Source organism: Marmota marmota, unplaced genomic scaffold (assembly GCF_001458135.2).
Source record: "Marmota marmota marmota unplaced genomic scaffold, marMar, whole genome shotgun sequence".
Classification (NCBI taxonomy): Eukaryota; Metazoa; Chordata; class Mammalia; order Rodentia; family Sciuridae; genus Marmota; species Marmota marmota.
Window position 1 is genome coordinate 22,962,124 of NW_025999949.1, and position 21,657 is coordinate 22,983,780.

Here is a 21,657-nt window from a genome sequence, read left to right on the forward strand (position 1 = left end):
AAAAAAAAAAAAAAAAAAAAAAAAAAGACTTCCTGCAAACCCTGGCTTGTGGTCTCTTCATCTTTAAAGCCAGTGATGGCTGGTCAAGTCTTTTTCCAGGGACCACCTCTCTGTTTCTGACTCTTCTGCCTCCCTCTTGTTTATTTATGGACTCTTGTGATTACACAGGTCCACTGGGATGATTTCCTTATTTTTAGGTCAGCCGATTAGCAATCTCAATTCCCTTTGCCATGTGTTATAACACATCTACGAATTCCAGGGATTAGAACATGGACATCGCGCTGTGGGGTGCCTGGGAGGCCTTATTCTGCTTACCACAGATCTGCAGTTACTAATCTTTATATGTCTGTATCTGTTCTACACATTAGGACCACTGACAAGCTCCTTCAATGTGGGAGCTAAATGTCACCATATACCCCAGCATCCATTGGGGGTGTTTGCCTGAAGGAAGAGCTTTTCAGGTGGGCCACAGTCTTATCCAAGTTGACACAAAAATAACTAGCTTAAAAAGTAACTTGGCTCTCGTTCAAGGGCACTCCTCCCCGCTAAACAACTTTTCATCCTAAAGTGATGAAAAAAGTTTTAATTCTGAAAACTTTCATGTGGAGCAATATAAATGGCCAACCCTCTGTGCATTACCTGAGTCTGCTGTATGCAGCATCAACCATCGGATGGCAACATTGCAGTCTCTCAGACAGTTCAGAAGCCTTGGAATATTGTCCAGAACCATCTCTTCTCTTAAATAACCTTCTTTCAGAAACTGCTGTACTTGAGCATGTACTCTTTCACTGACAGTAGCATATCTACTTGCCTATGGGGGCGAGAAACAACTCAAATTACATTTTAGAGAGTTATTTATCTTAAAAATGAATCACATTCAATTAGATCATTAAAAAATAATATCCAGCCTTCCTACCTCCCTCTCTTTCTGATAATAACATTTCAATGTGAAATGAATAACATATTGATTGTATTAATAAGGCTCAAGGGCAACTGGTTTATTGGGCATTTTTGAAAAGAACACTGGGTGACTTTGGATTTAGCCTCTTCATACTCCATTTCAAATGTCAAATGGAGAACTGGACCAGGTGGCTTCTCTGATTCCTTCTATTCTCAACTTGAATGGAAAAGAAGAATAAAGACAAAAGATAAATTGCCTGTCCTATTATTGTTGATAAAAGAGGCAGCGTATAGCAGATACAGTCAAAAGATGAGACTTCTATAGGCATATGAACCTTAATAAGAAAACACAACTCAGTGTACCGAAATTGAATTTTCAAATAAATAAGGCTTTTAGAAATTTGGTCATTTTGTTTTACTAAATCAAGAAACAAATGTTAAACATTATTAAACTAGCCAAGTTAGTTTAAAACTATCAAGAAACTTCTTAAAATAATACCAGTGGAAAAAATGCAATTTTGGAAAGGAGCTTTAGTCATGAAAAATTAAAGCTCTGATGTCAGGAATTATGGAAATGCCACTTTCTCTGATAGATTTCTAGGATATATGCCAACTGAAATCATTTTGTACATTACTTATGGAATTCAATTTATTTGAATAAAACATGACAAAGTTTTTAGAATATTATTTTTTATACACTGGAAACTCAATAACATAGACAGCCTGGTTGGGAATATAGTCATTCAGAAGTATCAAATATACACCTTAATATTATTTTCATCTCTGCATTGACTCAAATATTTCCTTCTGCCTAGTGCTTTTATCAAAGAGACAGGATATAGCCACTAAACTTAAAAAATGAAAGTCTTCAGTCTTATTGCTTAAATAAGCTAATTAGTACCTCAGAAATGATGACCACTGTAAAGTATAGTGACAGAGTATTATCTACATTCAATTACCATCTTTGGCATTGACCCTACTAATAAAAAAACTTTAATCCTAGCCACTGGTGAAACTAGCTATGTCTACAGGACCTGATCTTTAAGCAAGACTAAACAGTCAGTTGGAGCCTTATATTTCAGTGATTCATCTTAGGGTACTCAACCTTTCTTTTTTTTTTTAAATTTTAATATTTATTTATTAGTTTTCGGCAGACACAACATCTTTGTTGGTATGTGGTGCTGAGGATCGAACCCGGGCCGCACGCATGCCAGGCGAGCGCGCTACCGCTTGAGCCACATCCCCAGCCCGGTACTCAACCTTTCTGAGGACCGCAGTCTACAATTTACTATACCACATAAGTTAAAAACATATAATTATTTTATCTTATTCTAAAATGCAAATTTTACTTTCCATTAGTCATGTACTAAAATGTCTATGTGGACATTTTTAAAATGCCCTGGGAAATCTACTTAGCTCATTTCCTCCTTCATAAGCCAGCTTAGCAGTTCCGAGGAGATTCTCCCTAATTAGCCAAAACTTACCTGTTCTTTGACGTTTGAAAGGTCCAGGGTATTGTTTAAAGCTGTTTTTGCAGCTTTGTAAGGTTCCCAAGCATCTCCTAGGTTAACTGTGATTCCCATGTAAATACTAATTACCTGAAAGAGGAGATATTCATTCAGTATTTGTTCAATATCTGTTCACTTCCAGGCAAGGGGTTGGGAAAATATGAAGTTGCATAAAACACTGTTTTCTCTTTCTAATTTGAATTCACATCAATGAAAACCCAAGATTTTCCATATACACAAGTAAGGAAACTTCCTTATGAGCATTTTGGAACAAGAGTGACAAGGTTGCTACATATGAAAAAATAACAACTGTTGAGAGCCACAGCTCAAGGGGCCCCAGCAAACTTCCAGCTGCCAGCTGATGATTGGCTCACAGCGGCCCCAGCAAACTTCCAGCTGCTAGCTGATTGGCTCCTCTGCGGTGATGCTCATTTGGCTTGGTGTATGCTCCTCCTTTCTGCTTGTGATGGTCGTTCAGCTAAAATCTGGGGGCCAACAGAGGTGAGGCAAAGAACCTCAGCCCCCCCCCCCCCCCCGCTGGTACAAAGACCTATTCACAGGTGTGGCTGTATGCTGGACCAGTAGTCAATGACGGGTAAGATCCAACTGCAATGGTACCAACCTAAGACAGGATGCTGACGCCTTAAGGTCAGTTCATCTGATGACGGGTAAGGACCATATGTAGTATTGGGCAACCTAAGGCAGGCACGGTCCCTAAGCCACATGCTTGTTGTTTAAACAGAGAGGGGGAGATGTTGAGAGCCACAGCAGAAGGGGCCCCAGCAAACTTCCAGCTGCCAGCAAACTTCCAGCTGCCAGGTGATGATTGGCTCACAGTGGCCCCAGCAAACTTCCAGCTGCCAGCTGATGATTGGCTCACAGCAGCCCCAGCAAACTTCCAGCTGCTAGCTGATTGGCTCCTCTGCAGTGATGCTCATTGGGCTGTTTCCCTGCCCTTTCAGACCAAGAAGCTGCTCATTGGGGGACTCTTTTGGCTCCGCCCACGCGACCCAGCCAATCGGCCTCAAGAGCAGGAGGAGTGTGGGGGGGTTTGAGAGGTTTGTGGGAAGCCGGTGGTGGCAGTTGGGCTCTGAGGGAATTCCTGAAGAGCTCATGTGGTGCATAGTGTGTGTTCTAAAAATAAAGTTCGTTTCTGCTGGATAAGTGGCTCCTGAATTGTGCCCAGCCAGACTATGGCAAACAACAAAAAAGTTTCTGTTCAAACTGCTGTGTGTTAGATTCCTACAGGGAAAAGAAAAAGGGGTGCACTAGGGAGGGGACACAAAACAATGACTTTGACTACAGCAGGTTTCCCAAACATTTCTATCCCTTATGCTCATGAAAATTGTTGAGGATTCCTAGAAGTTTTAAAAAAATCCTATGGATATTTATCATATTCAAACTGAGAAATTTAAAAGCATTTATCAGTTATTTTAAAATAATAACAAATTTTAAAATAATAATGAATCTTGGGGGTTGTCTTTTTTTCTGTGTGTATGTGGGGGGGCAGTTGATTGGTGGTGAGATTTGATCACCAACTCTATTTCTTTAATATTGGTCTATTCATATTTCCTTTCCCTTCTTGAGTCAAATTCAAATAATAAATTATCCATTTATTCTACATTTTCAAATGTATTAATAAAATTGTTCACAGATTTTCTTACAATTAAAAAAAATCTTTAAAAAAATAAAAAAAAAATCTTTCTCGTACCTTAGGTTTTCTTTTCCAAACTTAACATTTAACATTGCATTTTTGCACTCTCATCAGTTTTGGTAAATATCTATTTTATAGCTCTTCAAAAAACTAGCTTTGATTGTGTTGGTTTCCTCCTTTCCTTTTTCTCTAACTCAAAAAATGTCTGCTCACATATTTATTGACTATCTTTTATTTGACTTTTTCTAACACCTTGAACTTAATGTTTGACCCATTTATTTGTACTCTTTCTTGGTTTTGGTAATGTACATAGGGTTACACATTTCTATTAAAAGCATCTTTAACCACCTAGCACAGCTTTGTTTCATAGCACTTTGATACTGGGCAATGCTAAATATTTTTTATGTTTCTCTTTTAACACAAGAGTTATTTGGGTGTGTACTTTCCTCCAAACATTTAAAAATCTCTTTTTAATGCTGGTTTCTAATTTAGTCACACCATAGGATAAAAATACAGGCGATCAAAAACCTTTTTCGTTTTTAACTTTGTTGACTTTCCTCATGATATATATCCAATTTTCACATATGTGTCCTTTTCAATATATATAGAACATTCAGTACATAGTTTTGGGAAAACAAAATTATATAATAAGAGATGTACTGAAATTTTCCACCATAATTATGATTTTGTCCATTTTTTCTTATGAATCCATGAGTTTTTGCTTTATATATTTTGAGTATGTTATTGACTGTATATAAATTCATGACTGTTAATTCACCTCAATGGATCATTCCTTTTAATATTATAAATGATACTTTAAAAATCTGTGTTCATGTTTTTCTTTAACATTTTCTTTTGTATGATATTTTCTCATTAATTTTTTTATTGGTTGATATTTGCCTGGAATATCTTTTTTTTAACCCTGGATGTCAGGTGTTTGTGGCAGAGTGTTTTTTTAGGTGTATATATAACAGGTAACATATAACTGGACTTTGACCTTCCTTAATACTAAATATGCTTATAATTATAGTATGATCAAAACTTCTTTGTTAAGCTTAGGAACATGAAGCAATACTACCAGTTTTTCTCTTGGTTATTCAATTCTGAGCTCGTAAGTATAATTCATGGGTGGATAGGAACCATCACCTCCTAATTATAGGTTCTTTTTATATTGTCAGGAAATTAAAGGTTTCTAATGACAGATAGTATGATTCAGTAATAAGAAGTGAAATAAATCTGCTACCTGAGAATATAATTCAACTCATTGCACTTTGATAAAACCTCTTTGTGCAGGAAAAACATTTTGTATTAATTAGGTATGTTAAGTCAGTTTCATTCCTTTAAGAGTTAATATTATTCAGTGACATGTTTATGCAGTAATGTAAATATTAATATCTTAATAATTCTACTACAGTCATCTTGTAAATAAAACTTATTATAAAAGTGAAATTCTTATTCAAAAAACAACCAATTAGATACTAATTTTACTAGCTTAGATCCATAAAATAGAAAAAAAATTTTTAAATCCTCATGTAACTTAGTTGCACTCTCAGTAGCTACAGCAAGACACATTTTTAACACATCATTTTGCCTTGAGAGTATCCATTTAAAGAAAATACTAATGGGTTTGTTAGGAAATTTTACTGATTGATTTAGTCCTTTACGGTATGATTTATTACATTTTCAACATTCTTAAAGTAGTTTTGCCTAAGTGACTTTATGTCCCATTATTTACAAATATTGACCTCTGAGTTCAAGGCCAAAAGACTAGAAAGTTGGTTCTGCAACAAATTTGCCAGAGAGAGAGAGAGAGAGAAAGAAAATCAGTAATACTTGCCCAATTATCTGGAAAGTATTTATCCACGATCTCTCTCATTTTTGCTTGATGGGTGTGAAGAATGGAAGGGTCAAAGTAGAGAATCACATACAGCATGGCGGCTTGATTTGCCAGCGCAGTGCTGCGATGTTCTGGCAAGGGATATGCTGAGACCTGTAATGCAAGCCCCAGAGGGAAGTGTTGGTGACATCTGAAGGTACTCATGCTTGAACTCCATTATCTGTTCTGGGAATCAACAGTGTTCCAAAAGCCCATCTTTCAAGATCATGGGCACACTGGAAGCAATTCTCAGGTTGTATCCAGGGTCTTCCTTCTTATCTATAACCCCATAATACTCTGTTCCTTTCAACCCTTGACTCTGCTACCATTCTATGTAATTTCCTAAAAAAAAAAAAAAAAAAAAGTCCTAACCTGGCATCACCCACAAGCTGTCCATGTCTGTGTCTTTTCCAGCAGAGACAATCCTTAAAACTGACAGACTCTGTTGCTATTTTATTACTCCCTGATCTGCAACTCACTGAAACTTGGCCTCTACCATTAATCATGCCAATGAATTTCCTAGTCCAATTCAATGGCTGCCTTTTAGAATTCTCACTTTAAATCTTGAAGGGTGGAATTCTCTCCTTTGGTTTTCTAGATACAACTGGAAAATTGTATTTTTTTAGATATCACCCCATCTCAAGGTGATTCGCTCAGCCCTTTTTTTCAGCCTTTTAAAAGCTGAAGTTCCCCAGAGACCCTCCCCTCAAGTATTAGGAAGCTTTGGCTGCAGAGAGCACCTATCATTTTGAGTTGCACAAGCAGAAAGGGGACACATTATCATAGACACAGCCATGCTGTATGGATCCTGTGGGCAGGAATGTGGTCAGGCCACAGGAAGAGCATTTACAATGTCTTCACTCTTTTTCTCCTTGATGTGTCTGCTCAACTTTCTCCTCTCCAGACTGTTCTTCACATACTTGGCTGGATGAGGCTGCCCTCAAACTCCAAACTTTGCACAGTGCTTATTTTTAGTGAAATATTTAAACCCTCAGGCAGAGACTTTTTCAGGTCCAATTTCAAATTACTAGGAGACAGAGAATTGGCTCCATGAGCCATGAGCAGAGATGGGGGACATACACGACAGAGAGGGGTAACACAGAGCACAGCCCTGTGTTAACGAGCGTCACAGGGAAGGAGAAAATTGAAACATGTTTCCATAAGACACAGATAAAATGAACCAAGAAGGAGGCAGAGGTATAACGAGCAAACAGATGTAAAGAGGCAAACAGCACAGGCTTCAGGTTCAATTCACACAGACCTGAAAGCAAATGTGCCTGTTCTCTAGTCACGTGACTTTGTGAAATATGATTTAAGCTCTCCAAGGCTTACTTTTCTCAGGAGGCACATGGGGATGATGCATCATCTACTTTGTAGGACCGTGAAAAATAATGAAAATGAATGTGAAAAAACTTCCTATGAAGCTGGTTTAGATTGACTTCTCAGTGAATATCCTTAAATATTAGGAAGGCCTGGCATCTGTGGGCATCCTCTAATTTTAAGTTGTCTGGAGAAGAAAATAATCTTATTTAGACTTAACATATTGATACAAAAACTAACAGGCTACCTAAAGGACCCTTGAAAGCAGGTTTGTATAGGTGATATCCAGTCATCCTAGGTCCAGCTCTACTCCTTTCCAGTAGTAAAAATATATAATTCATTGTTCTTCAGAACAATGGAGGCAAATGGTAACTTTTTTTGGTATTCATTTAAGTAATGAGTCATATACCCCCTGGCAAGGACAGCTGAGAGAACTTTCAAACCAAAGGATCTTTCCAGCCCTGCTCAGGCTGCAAACTTTGCCTGGACTCCCGTCACCCTCCCCTAAGACACCTGCTGTAGTCTTGCTGTCACTGTTCCATGCACCAGTGGCACCTTATGCTTCCCCTAAGACAATACTCAACTTGCTTCACTGTAATTCCTTCCTTGGGAACCTTTCCCCCTAAGTTACTTTCTTGTTATGGGTAGGGCCCATGGCCTGTCTTCTTCAGTGACACATCCCGAGCACCCAGCACATGAATGGGCATGAACCACGTAAAATTTCTTGAATGAGTGACTGAAAGAATAAATCTTCTTTCCAATTGCTCAGATCCCATCTTCTCCCTGAAATTTCTGCTTCTCCCAGAATTAACATCCTTCCTTCCTCTATCCTACAGCCTAGCTTAAAAGGTGTTAAGAAATCATTTCTAGATGCTGTTTTACTCTTTTTGAAAAGAAGGAAGGAAAGGATTAACTGAGGAAGAAAGTGAATTCAGTCTTTTTAAACTATTAAGGTCCTACTAGACTTAATTCCCACCTGATTGTAAATATCGTCTGATCTCAGCCGGCCAATGACCATGCTGATGAAGGCTTCATTGATAGGCACTCTCTGGAAATAGCTCTCGGGATAGTTGGGTGGCCTTTTGGCTCCTGGTTGGCTGGAATAACCTGTACTTCGCAGCAGCTTACAAATATCATCCATATTTGAATCAGCAGAAGATCGGGCCGCACTGTCACATTCACAACGGGAAATAAAACCACACACGTTAGAAACTCGCATGTCCCCAAGTCTGTAAGTATTAGTCCTAAGTAAAGTCAACAATTTCTTTCCTAAAATCCTTGAGGCTGGATTTATTTCAGAATACAGTATTTTTCAAATATATGAAAATCATATGATTTGATCATATGCCATACAACACTGCAGCAGGATTCAAGTTGACATACCACAATTGACACATGTTTAATAGTTCTGGAATAAAATTTATAAAAATTCACAAAATCAAGATTAGTGAAACTGCCTCATCTCTGTTCTGAGTAGGTTCTGACTCTAAACAATTTCAGGTCAGATCAGCTTTGGCTGCCAAATGTGTTACTGTGTGTCTGTACATTCATATATGTAGATTTCTTCAGAGCTCTTTGATTTTCAGAATTATCGATGAAGAACATGAAACCAAACTAACATTATACAAATCAAAAACATTTTTTAATTATTTCAATTTAAAGTGGTATATATTTTAACTGGCTTTTCTTGGCATGCTGATCTCTTGACAGGGATTAATAAAAATACCTGAAATTTTCAGGGTAGAAGAGTGAACTCTAAAAGAAGTGAGCTAGACTCAAAGAATCTTGGACTTGAGCTGACCTGTTCTTTGTTGGAAGTACCTCCTTCACAACACTGACCTGCAATCGCTCAGGGTGTCTTCAAAAATGGGCACTCATGTTCTAATGAACTAGCTGTGCTGCCTACAGGAACAATGTCTGTTTTCAAAGCTGGGCTTGTTAAACAGGCATTTTTTTCTTCTCCTTTACATTACAAATTGCTTTCACTTTTCTAGGTACTTTCAGAAATGTAGGCAAGGTTATTCAAGTTTCATTTTTAAAAACATGGATATTACAACAGCTTATGATCAAACCAATGTGAATGAATGACACACACTGGTAGATACTTCCTTCAGATACCAAAAAAGCTGAAAAGAAGCAGATGAGGTGAGAAGCCTCAGATGAATTTATAGCTAAGGAGACAATATTACAGAAAATATAATGTCTTGGGGCTGGGATTGTGGCTCGGTGGTAGAGTCCTCGCCTAGCACAGGCAGGACCCGGGATCGATCTTCAGCACCACATAAAAATAAAAAAGGCATTGTGTTGTGTTCATCTACACCTAAAAAGCAAATATTTTTTTTAAAAAAAGAGAAAATATAATGTCTTGAATAATCTCCTTTCTGTTCTGTTTCTCTTGCTCTTTTTATTTTGTCCTAATTTGTAAGTTTGAAAATGTTAATTTTATTCCTCATTTATTTAGCCCAAGTTCTTAAATGATTTCTGGTTACTGACTATTTCTTTCCTGAATCTATTTCGTGCATGGACCTTGTGTCTACTTTCTGACTTATTCATTGAACTGTACTCTGGATAATGAAAATAAAAAGTTGGTGAGGGGCCTTCTGTTTTCAAGACTCTACTTCCCGAAGACTCACAGTTCTGAACAGACACACATAACACAAGATCCTGGATGAGCACTGCATGTTGTTTTTGTGTCTATGTATATATGGGTGAGAATTCAGTTTCAACCTTATCTTGAATGATAACTTTTCAGTCACTGACTTGAAAATGACAACAAAAAATTCATTTGTTTATGTCTGCTGAGAAGGCATATTTGAAAACTTAGTAAATACAGAAAAAATAGTCCGTAAGACTTCCATAGTTCTTTGAAACCTATCCTTGAGATAGACAATTCAGAATTCAGATTCCCTTTTTTAAAAAATTGAGTTACTATGATAGACATGATAATCTTTTTATCTCTAATAATCTATAGTACTATTTTTTATATATACAAGTTATTTGATGCATAATCATTTACTATGATGTAAAATGTTAAGTAACTGCTATATTCCTACATATGTTTTACATTCTATACCACATTGCCACTGTTCCCAGTAGTATTATGAGCACATACACCACATTTCACCAGTAATGGGGTTTGGGGCGTGCAAGCTTAGCCCAGGGATACCTGTATCGATAGTAAGAAACTAGCATTCTCTCTCTGACTTCTCCTTCAATCTTTTGGTCGATGACCAGCAGCATAACTCCATATAAGTACAGGGCTTCACACTATGAAGAGAAAAGATAGTGGACAACTCGCAGGAGTATTCATTTGTAAGGAGCAAAGATGACAATGGTGAAAAAGACAGCTTTGGTTTAATTGGTCCTTTATACTTCAAGGAAAATGTAAGTTTTCTCACCTTCCATGCAGAATGGGCTTTGAGAATTTACTCAAAACAAATTTTAATTCATAGTGATTATCTTTCCATTGGCTTATTTTTTTAGATTTTGCTTGGGATACCAAAGTGAAATCCCAATACTCTGATACCTCTTCATCATAAAGTCATTCACATATTTAATAACATTATTTAATTGGTTAGTATGTACTAGGTATCAGACTAGATGTCTGGGATGCAAAAGGTAAAGAAGATAGAATTCTTTCTAAGGAAGTTCATAACCTCCACATTATAATTGAATCCTTTATTCATTTATAACTTTATTCACTGTCTATGTTCTAAACTCATGTGTGAACTTGCTAGCTAAAAGATAATTATCAGGTTATTGGCTTCTTTTTAAAGAATGACATTTTATATGTGTTTGCGACTTATAGGGGAAGTAAAGAGTTTCTGTTCTTGCATTTCTACTTTATGTGTTCAGAATTACTTACTAGAAGTTGTTTTCCATCTTCATTGAGAAGCACAGTTTCTAAGGTTTGCTGAATATAAACACCTTCATTGAGATCATCTAGATATCTAGAAAAGAAAACCCAGAGCAACTTATTCATGTACAATAGAAACTTCAACATCTTTGAAGAAGGAAAGATTTTTTAAAAATAAGGCAGGGAATCAGACATTCTGGCTTTAACTAGTTTGTGGCCCTTCATGCTCTTAAGAACCTTAGTGTCTTATGATCTGTGATAATTCAGTGATTTAGGGCCACAAGTTGCTATTTATGGTTGTAAATGTCACACAAAAGGAATATTCCTTAGTCCTGATCATGAATTATAAGTATCTTAGGTGTACATAGGAACATTGAAAAGTTGTTTAAAGGTTAATGAATAATAAACTCTCAAGAATTATAGAGAGTCAGAAAGTGAACTTACAAAATAAGCAAGTTCACCCCTTTTCACTTCTATATAATATGCTAGAGTATGATGAAAAATCTAGAGGGCTGAAAGCTGTATGACTTGGTATAACCAAGTTTATGATACTCCCAAGAGCAGGATATTATAATAAAACCTGGGCCCTGTCAGGCCAGAGTGAGATGGAAGAGCTGACCAGAGCGTGAGAAAGCTCAGGGAGGAGACAAGGGGCTTGGTGTGTGCTTTGGGGGGATCTATAATAGTTTCAAGTCTTAGGAGAAGCCCAGGGTCCTGGGAAGGAAAAGAATACATATGGCATAAATGAGTAAATTTTACAGTAACTCAGAAAAACATACATATTCTACTGGGTCCCTTCTCCCTCTCACCTATTTATTACCAGAATGACCTATTTACTAAAGCAATCAATACCTGTTTAAGTCTACAATATATTTATGTACACTTTGAAATGCTAAATAAAATCTGGTCACAATTTCTATGTTGTTTTCCCGAAATTCTTCATCTAAATCCTGGAGCTCCGGCTTAGCTTCCAATTTGCTTTCACATAACTCAGGACCCTAAGGAAAAAAAAAATCCAAAACACAGAGACATTTATGTGAAATACCAATGAAAGTGTCCTTGTTGGTAACAATCTCTAAATAGTATTTTAAAAATTTGTTCCTCTCTTCTTTTTTTTTAATATTTAGTTTTTAGTTTTAGGTGGACATAATATCTTTATTTTATTTTTATGTGGTGCTGAGGATCGAACCCAGTGCCTCATGCATGCTAGGTGAGCGCTCCAACACTGAGTCACAACCCCAGCCCTGTTCCTTTCTTCTTACCTATCAAAAATTTAAAGCAGAGCAAAAGAAAGTAATGAGGACAACAGAAGCCTAGATACAAATCCCTTTGAAAGAAATGAACTTGAATTGCAACCAAGATTAGCATGCTTTTAAGTGTGAGTACTTCAAAGTGAAATACATTATGCCAAAATTATCTTTTAAAATTTTATTATATTGCTTTCTACACAATGCCTGCATCTTATTTTCAAGTTGAAAGATAATATTAACTTTGGTTCAAAAGTTGTCCTCTTTGACTCTTTCTCTATAGTTCCCCGACCTCTTAAGAATGGTTCCCAAAGAAAAGCATGCTTTTAGAGAAAAGACAGCAATACAGATGCAATAGAAAGAGAGAGCACCTTAAAATAGCTGAAATCGAATATAATATCTCCATATTTCTGTTGGTCAGCTCGGTCTTTTAACCTGAACACAGCAGGAATAAACTCGGACAGCCTCAGCAGCTCAGCGATAATGGCATTGCCACAGGAAACGATCCTCAGGATTGCTTGGCCACAGAGGTTGTTCTCAGCCAGGAAGTCCAGCATCATGAGGGTGACTAGCTAGCCCAAACCTGGACAGCAGGATGAGTTAACTGGCTTCAGAGCTAGGGTCTGTAGAGCATCAGATGAAACCAGGTTTGCAGACTGACTGGTTGCTCCATTAAAGAACCTGTATCCAAAAAAGTAAAGTGAGCTAAATCTCTATTTTTTAAGGAAGCATGTGTGTAGACTTTTGAAACACATACATAATATTTTTCTTTCAAATTCCATAAAAATATAACAGATAATGAATTCTTGATATGGGGGGAAGGGCATTATCCTCTGTCTTTCATGTTTGCTGTGTGGACTGATTTTGCTAAGTTAACACTCTAGGCCTCTTTCCCAGATCTTTATTTATTTCTCATGAGAAAAGATAGGATATAGTTCATCAACTCATCTCTGGGCAAGAAGGAGTCATGGACATTTGTGATTCCAATGCACTCTAACTGCATGAGTTATTGCCCATGGTTTCATATTTTAGCAAATAACTGCAAATACTATAAATAGAGCTCTGGACATCATTTTGAGGAATTTTCCCAATGGAATTATAAGATTGGGTATAAACGGGTCCAAGATTCCTTTTAAAATTACAAACGCCAGATTCTACAAAATCTTGTGATAATTGATAAATGCTACATCAAACTGGTCCAAAAGTTTCATATGATGCAGCACTTAGGCGTCTGGCACTGCTAGCTGAATCAATTACTCATTTCTTTTGTATTCCAATGCATGTCTCAGGCTGGTTAGATCATACTTGCATACTAAATACTGCAGTTTTATCAACAGACCATTCTTCTGAAAGTTCCTGAAGGCTAGGATCAATTTCCTCTACCCAACTGCTCCATGATAAGTACTTCTTTGCCTGGGTGGAGATGAAGATGTTTAAGCACATCACCTTCCAGTAAAGAAGTTCTCAAGACCAGCTGTATAACAGAATCATCTAGACCTTAGAGTCTCTGCCAATTAGGTTATAGGCTGCCCTAAGCATCTGTTTTTTTAAAGAAGCTCCTCAGATGATTGTGATGTGAAGTCAGTATCATAAAAGGAATGGAGGGTGGCTGGAACTTGTGCAAAACTGAAGCAAATAAATAGGAAGTGAACAATATTTATCTCAGCATGGCAAGTGCATAAATCACCATAGAAGGGTTTTAAGAAGTGGTTTTTGCTCCTTTTAGCTCTTGAAATACAGTTGGGAAGACAAACCCAGAGGGGGGAAAAATCAGAGCTACAGTGCATAGCCAAGGTAAAGAACAGATAGTCACCTGTCAGTACAGGGCTTTACTAGTAGTCTTCTGTTGGGAAAGGTATTCTGCTTGCATTGGGTGATCTAGTAAAGTGGCATCTCCTAGGATGCAAGTGCAAGAAGGAAATCCAGAAGCTAAAAGACATATTTCAGCAGATAACAGTTAAAAACTTTTGTATGACAAATGCTTTGGAAGACAGAGGTGAAATGCAGAGGGCAGACAGGATTGATTTCTGAAACATGCAAAGGGATCTCACAAGCTGATAAGGCAGAGCTAACAGCACAACAGTAAAATGGAGAGGAGTACAAAGGGGTAATTCACAAAGAGTAATCCACATGACAACTCATGAAAAACTCTTTAATTCACCAGGAGTGAAGGAACCATGAATTAAAGCAAGTGCCCCTAAATCATTTTACTTATATTAGATTGGCACTAGTTAAAAGAATAGTAATATTTCTCTGGGTAGGGATTAGAGATGCACATTATTGATGAAATGTGAATTGTTAGTCTTTCTGTGAAATGAACCAGCAACATTTACTGAAGTTAAAGATGCACATTCTTCTAATCTAGTGATCTCGCGCTTAGAATTCTACCCTCTGGAAATATAAACACCAACACATAAGGATATAGGTCCAAAGATGCTTCTTGAAGCACCACCAGCATTTGGAGACAAAGTAAATAACTATTATAAGAAAATGTAATTAAAGCAGCCCTTAGCAAGAAGGAATTAGAGCTCTATTAGTTGACATGGAGGATTTCTGAGAGCTGTTTTATTGAATGGAAAAAGTAAGTTGCAGAAACAGTAATAGGATGCTCCCACTTTATAAAACAAGTAAGATTTAAAAGCCCTATATCTGCCATTACAAACAGAGAAAACATACAAGAAAGAGTTGATGGAGGGGAAGCAGGGAAAGAAGGACAGTAGTAGCCAAATAAAAATAAAAATAAATAAAAAAGACTTCACTGGGAGGGGCGGGGGGGGGGGACAACAATCATCCAACAAAAAGCCATTATGAACACATCAAAATCTGAGCATCTCATGGCTGCCCAGGTTGTATTTTCTAAGCATCTTCTGTATCACAGAGACAAGTCAACAAAACTGCTGATATCTCTTTTCTTAGTGTCCTCCCATAACCAATGTGCAGAGAGCAGGGGTGAAAGAGATGTCAGAGGGATGGCCCAGGGACAACAAGAGAACAAAGTGAGAAGGACAAAAGCTAAATAATTCCTTGCACTCTAAGAGGTTTCAGAAAATTCTGGGAGTAGGTAATTTTATCAGTCTATTTCTTATTCTCTTCTCCCAGATGCAGGCACCCTCCTTATGCAGGCTTGTGTGCTTGGCCCTCCAAGGTCATTTTTCTTAGTGCCGAGGGTTAGAAAAGCAACCTGATCACATTACTGTGGTAATTAGTTTTCTAGATATGGCTACCAACAAGTCCTTGCTATCTAGTTAGTCATGCTGTTCCCCGGGAGGGTGGGCCTCATTCCCCTTCCGTTTGAATCTGAGCTTGTATGTTAATCTGCTAGGTCTGCCATAACAAAACACCACAGGCTGGGTGGCTGAAACTATTTTATAAACATCTATTTTCGCACAATTCTGGAGATTAAAAGTCCAAGATCAAGGCTTGGCAATGTCCTTTTGTTCTCTGGGAGCTCTGAGCTATCTTGCTGGCGAGATCACAGGTAGTGTTACAGCGGACAGACTGTGCCAGAGGGAGAGGCCTGGCATTTGATGGAGGAGACTCAAGGAAGCCAGCCCACAGTGAACACAGGTGTCTCCAAGTGGCCCTGGCTGAACTGTTCCAATCTGCCCACCTCTTTGGGCCTTCCTAGTAGAGGTGCTGGACATGTAAGGAAGAGACCATTTTGGAAATTCCTGTCAAGCCAGTCCTCTGTGCCTTGTCCAAATTCCTAATCCACAGGATCATGATACATTTTTTAAAAAAATGGTTGTTGTTTTCAGCAAATAAGTAGTATGATAATAAACATGATAGAGCTGAGGTTGTTACTGTGGTACTTGATTTTCTGTAATGCTATGGGATATTGTTCCTGCCTTTGTGTAACAATGGCAATACAGATATTTTCATACTGTTTACGCTGATTATGACATCTTCCCTACAGGAATTGTGCCACTTGTTTTACTTTCCAGAAAAGACAACAGTGCCTGAAAACTGATAGAAATAGGTGAGGAAGCAATTGTTAAAAATGCTCATATGTCAAGTATAGGAGGTTCTTGTTATCAAGGGCTGTCCATATTGAGGAATGCTACAGAGAAACTAAAGTAAAGAAAAAGGTTTCATAAGAAGCAGTGGAAAAGGTTTTGATTGTGAATATATCTTGAAATGATACAATTAAAACTCAGGAGAGTTTTTGAATTTTAATTTTTTTGTGATGCTGAAGATCAAACTTGTGAAGGTTTTATGCTTCACAAAATTTAGGGCAGGGAGGCAGCTCAGTGGTAGAGCACTGTTTGCCATGAGCAAAGCCCTGGGTTGTTCAATCCCTAGCACCCACACAAAAACAAAAACCAACAGAATTTAGCACTGCAATGACTAGGCAATGATTTAATGGACAAGAATGAATCAAAGTGGATTGCACCAAACTGTGATTTTGACAGTATAATATCTTGTACTTCACAGCTGACTTTCAGAGCCCGATCTTAATCTGTAAGTTCTATCATCTCTGATATGGAACACTTAACAAAAACTTAAATCGAGCAACAAATACACCACTTACCATGTGTTTTTAGAGTTCTATTCTTCTGAGAAAAGTAATAGGTGAACCATTAGAACATTTGAAAACACACACACACAAATATGCACTTCATACATGTATACGAAAATAAATGAAGGATATATAAGCTCAAGATCATAATTTTCAATCTATTTTTCAACCAGTGTCCATTTTGTTGAAATACTTGTAGAACTGAAGACTTGGAACTTGATGGGTTAAAAATGGCAATTTTTGTGAACAGTTTTCAAGGTGCACTTCATTTCACCAATGACCACTTCTCCCAGTTCCTTTTCTAATCCTCATCTTCTGAGGCAACCTGTACTGAGGCAACCTTTGTTGCCCTTCTCCCATGTTAATTTAGCTGAGTCGTCATCTGTCAACTTCCAGGAAGCCCTCAGCACTTTTCAGTTTCAGGAAAGTCTGTGTCTTTCCCAACATTTATCTTTCGCTTTGCCATGATACTGTGCTGTGTCAAAACAAACACCGTATTTAGGAAGATTGACCAAAATAAGAATTCAACTGCATAGAGACTTTTGGACTTTTTGAACTTTTGAGCTACTTACTTTGTAAGTAGTCAGTTCATTAAAATGTTGTCAATGACAACTTCTACGTTCATATGTGATCATATGAATGATAAAATAGGTAAAATATGTAAAAAGAGGGGGAATCCTCTATATACAGAATCAGGACGTGGAAAGACTGTTGACAGTGCAGGACAGGGCTTCCTCTGCAGCCACAGCAAAACTGTTCCTTGGAGCTTCTCACATGAATTTCAAGTTCATTCCCATTGTGAGCTACCTAATGTGGTCATCTATGACCTGGAACTGGGTGTGTAATCCTTAGAGGTTTTCTTTTTAACTTTCACAAGTCTCTATGTTGGTTCAACATTTGGAAATGTCTTATCTTCCTGGGATGTTATGGCAACAACATTAACAGCATTTCCCATCAGCCTTCTTTTATTCTATGGAGGACAAAGGGGTCAGATTCTGACTTTTCTATCTCCCTTGAAACCAGCAGTAGATGTGTAGTCCAATTTTGACCCAGGAGATTTAAGTCTATGGTGGGGAGTCCAGGAAATATTTTTTACCTCCTGTGACAAAGGGAAGGGGATGTGAAGAAAGATCTCTCTTTGTACTAGTTATTCTCTTGCTTCTTGCCATTGATGTGGTCTGATGACCATATGATTCCTGGAGCTGCAGTAACTGAGACCAAGAGGTGACAAGCCTAAGGGGAAAAAGCTCAGAACCTGCAGACTGTGGTGTGGAAGGACAGAATCTTAGTTTTTGTTGATGTTGCTGAACTGCTGGTTAACTGTTAAATTACACATCTGTACATATCTGTAATCCTTATTCAATGTATTGCTTTGTGGTTTACCCACTGTTCATTGGGTTATCTGGTGAAAGCATTCTTAGTGATACAAATCATTCATTCAACAAATATTTACCCAGTAAAGACTATGGGCCAAGCACTGCTTCAGGATCTGAGGCTATACCAGTGAAAACAAAACTAAGTCCCTGTTGTCATGATGCTGACATACTCATGGCAGTGGGAAAGAGAAAACAAATAACTGGATATCAGGCTGTGATAACAGCTGTGAAGAAAGGCATGGTAACAGGACAGAGCAAGGGTTAGTTTACATGGAGAGTTCGGGAAGGCCTCTCTGACAGGATGATATCTGAGCAGATATCAGGAGGAGAGTAAGCAGTGAGGGTGTTTGGGTATGACCCACAGCTTCTAAGTTGGTCCCTGAAGACCTGCCCCCTGGTACTCATGTGCTAGGTAAGTCACCCTTGCATGTGGGCTGACTTACTCACTCCTTTCTAAAGAACAGATGATAGCAGGGAAAGATACCATCTCTGAGATTAGAAAAGAGTGAGTTCTGGTTTGAGTACCCTAATATTATTATTATTATTATTATCAATTTTTAAGATAGAGTCTCCCTATGTTGCCCAGGATGGCCTTGAACTTGTGGGCTCAAGGTATCATCCTGTCTCCATCTTTTGAGTAGCTGAGACAGGCATGTGTCACCATGTCTGGTGTGGGTATCCTCTCTAGCTTGCTAGTTCTGGGGAAGCAAGTGGTTGCAGCATATGGTTGCAGCAAGTGAGAGCAAGTCAACAACCACATAAGCAAGCTTGAAAGCATATCCCCCCAACCCAAAGTGGAGCCTGCAGATAAGACTACAGACCATGCTCATAGATTGAGTGCAACCTCCCAAGAGCCCTTGAGCAAAGGCACCCAGCTGGCTTGGCCATACTCTTAATTCCTGACCACAGAAGCTGTGAGTTCATAAATGTCCATCATTCAAAGCCACTAGGTTATGAGGTATTTAGCTATGCAGAAAAAGGTAATGATGTGGTCCAGAAGGACATTCCACACAGAGGTTAAAAGTAAGTGCAAAGGCCTCAGATCAGAAATGTGCTAGATGTGCTTAGGGAACACCAAGGTAGCTGATGTGGCTGGAGCAGAGTGAGCAAGGGACAGAAACAGAAATTAGTGGAGGTGGACCAGTTTGGGTCTGAAAGCAAGCATTGCTAAGAAGTCGAGAATGCTCTCTCATGAGGGTACCCATATAATACACATTAAGGCATAAATTATTAACAAATCCTTTTAGTTTTCTCTGTGATGCCTGCTTATTAAATCACAATGCTATTTAACAGGCTGAATTTCATATTATTTTCTGCACTGATATGGTCTAGCTTGGGAAATGAGAGAGGAAAAAGGTGAAAATAATGGAAAATGGGTGAAACAGTCACCTTCTGAGTTTTTCCTCTGAAGAGCAAACTAACCAAGAAGGTCTTTGCAGGATGAATCTCTAGATTCATAAAGACAAGGCCAAGTTATAACTGCTACCAGATTTTAGATAGTAGAATAGGGCAGTGGGGACCCGGAGAAAACTGCTTAAACAAAGCAACATTACCCACCCTCTTCCCCAGCTCTCCCAACAGCCAGACAGATATACTCAGAACCTGCATGCTCAGTATGACACATTCAAGCTCAGCTCTGGGATGATGACACAAGTCACGACTTTTGTGTGTCAATCTCTTATTTTAATCCTTATACCTTCAATCAAGAATCACACTGTAGATACCTTTAAAGATCACTATAAGGAGAGTATAAGAAAAGAATCAAATGTGTTTGGCAATTGAAAAACAAGTGTTACGATCTTTATTACCTAGACTGTCTTATCTAAAAATCTATTAATGTTTGTGCTAAATTTTTAATGTAAAAGCAGAATGTGGCTTACATTTAATATACTTTCAGTGAAATAAAACTCATTGTCATCTGCCTTCCCTCATGTAGAACAATTGATTTCTATCTCTATAGTGTAAGCATTTTTTGTGAAAATTTTGAAGACTCGAGTTAAAACCAGATTAACTGAAAGAAGGAAATCACTCACATTATCACATGTAAGTTACATTACTGTGTACTAGACCTCCTAACTTGAATTAGTTACATTTTCCATGCAACAAAGAGAATTTCCACAACTTGCATGAATATTATTTGGCTAGGGTATTTGGTAAACAATTCTACCATTGGATGAAAAATCGACTCTGAAGAAGAATGAAAAAAACCATCAGTAGATGCCTAATCACATTACAATGACCTATGAAGTGGGTAGAGAGATTTACAAGTCCTTAAAAAAATTACTCTAGAATGAGTTCTAAATAAACATTGTAGGAGAAGCTATATCAAATAATTCTTCAGAGGTTGTTTGGTGCAAGAGATGAAGAAAATGTACAAAGACCAGTATTCTCAATACTAATATTCTATTGGCATGAAATGGAAACCGAGATCTGTCAATGTCCCTATTATTATTTTACGTGTTATAAAGTTGTCATAACTTCATTTCTAAGGATTTGGGATGGAACTGGGATTTCACTTGGGGACAGATACCATGCTTTCAGGAATGAAGCATGACATCATCACACACCAAATACAGAACAAAAATTTCTTAAGCAATTAAATTGTCCTGAACAATGCACCATTGATCCTACACAAAGGATAGAAAAGGATAAAAAATTCTAATTTTATCCTTTCACAGAATCTCAGTTCCATTAATAAGGAAGCACTCACTGGTCTCCACAAATCTATTATCATGAACAAAATATAATGGTCATTGGACAAGATAAATGTGAGAGGCAAATCTCTTCCAGAAAAGTTCTGTAATGAGCCTGATCATACTAGCCGATTTATGACTACTAAGAAAGACTGGTGAAGGGTAATTGGGGTAGGTATCCCTAGTTGTGGGCAGAGGCAGTAAACACATCTCCCTCACCGCTGTCCTGGCCCTCTTAACTCACGTTGGAGGGAGCTCCATGTACGTTAAGATCAGGTCCCATTACTGGCTCTGTGCAATTTATTGAGTTATTTTTATTGGGCAACCATAAAGGAATCAGAGGCTGCGGAACATTTTGTTCGAAATGCAAAGGACTTTGGCACCACAATGTTACAAGTGAGGGAATTAGGGAGCAAGAGAGGGGCAAAGACTTGCCCAAACTCACAGCGCATGAGAGAACTAGAATTCAAACTGGGTCTCGCAAAAGCACTCACTAATCACTTAGTTTTCTGGAGGAACAGCAACATCAGCACAGCATTGCCCCCGGAAACTTGCAAGGAGCAGATGCGGGCCAAGCAGCCACACTTCTGGCAGCGGGCGCTCCCAGAGCGCCAAAGGAGAGTGCAAAATGATTTCCAAGTGGAGCTGAAGCTCTGGACTGGCCTCTAAGCCCTCCTGCCCAGGTCCCCTTCCAGACCATAAGCTATG

At 38.1% G+C, this 21,657-nt stretch overlaps 1 protein-coding gene across 1 annotated transcript in view; it reads right to left on the reverse strand.

The window, feature by feature from the left end:
- The window catches only part of Washc5 (WASH complex subunit 5), a 48,847-nt gene extending 35,782 nt beyond the window's left edge, over positions 1–13,065 (reverse strand). The window contains exons 1-8 of the mRNA XM_015486463.2: positions 12,733–13,065; positions 11,967–12,112; positions 11,124–11,208; positions 10,425–10,525; positions 8,235–8,427; positions 5,900–6,052; positions 2,385–2,498; positions 640–811 (exon numbers count right to left, since the gene is read on the reverse strand). Of these exons, the coding sequence (XP_015341949.1) occupies positions 640–811; positions 2,385–2,498; positions 5,900–6,052; positions 8,235–8,427; positions 10,425–10,525; positions 11,124–11,208; positions 11,967–12,112; positions 12,733–12,921 (1,153 nt within the window). The 5' untranslated portion in view covers positions 12,922–13,065. The remainder of the gene's footprint in view (positions 1–639; positions 812–2,384; positions 2,499–5,899; positions 6,053–8,234; positions 8,428–10,424; positions 10,526–11,123; positions 11,209–11,966; positions 12,113–12,732) is intronic.
- Positions 13,066–21,657: the final 8,592 nt, after the last annotated feature.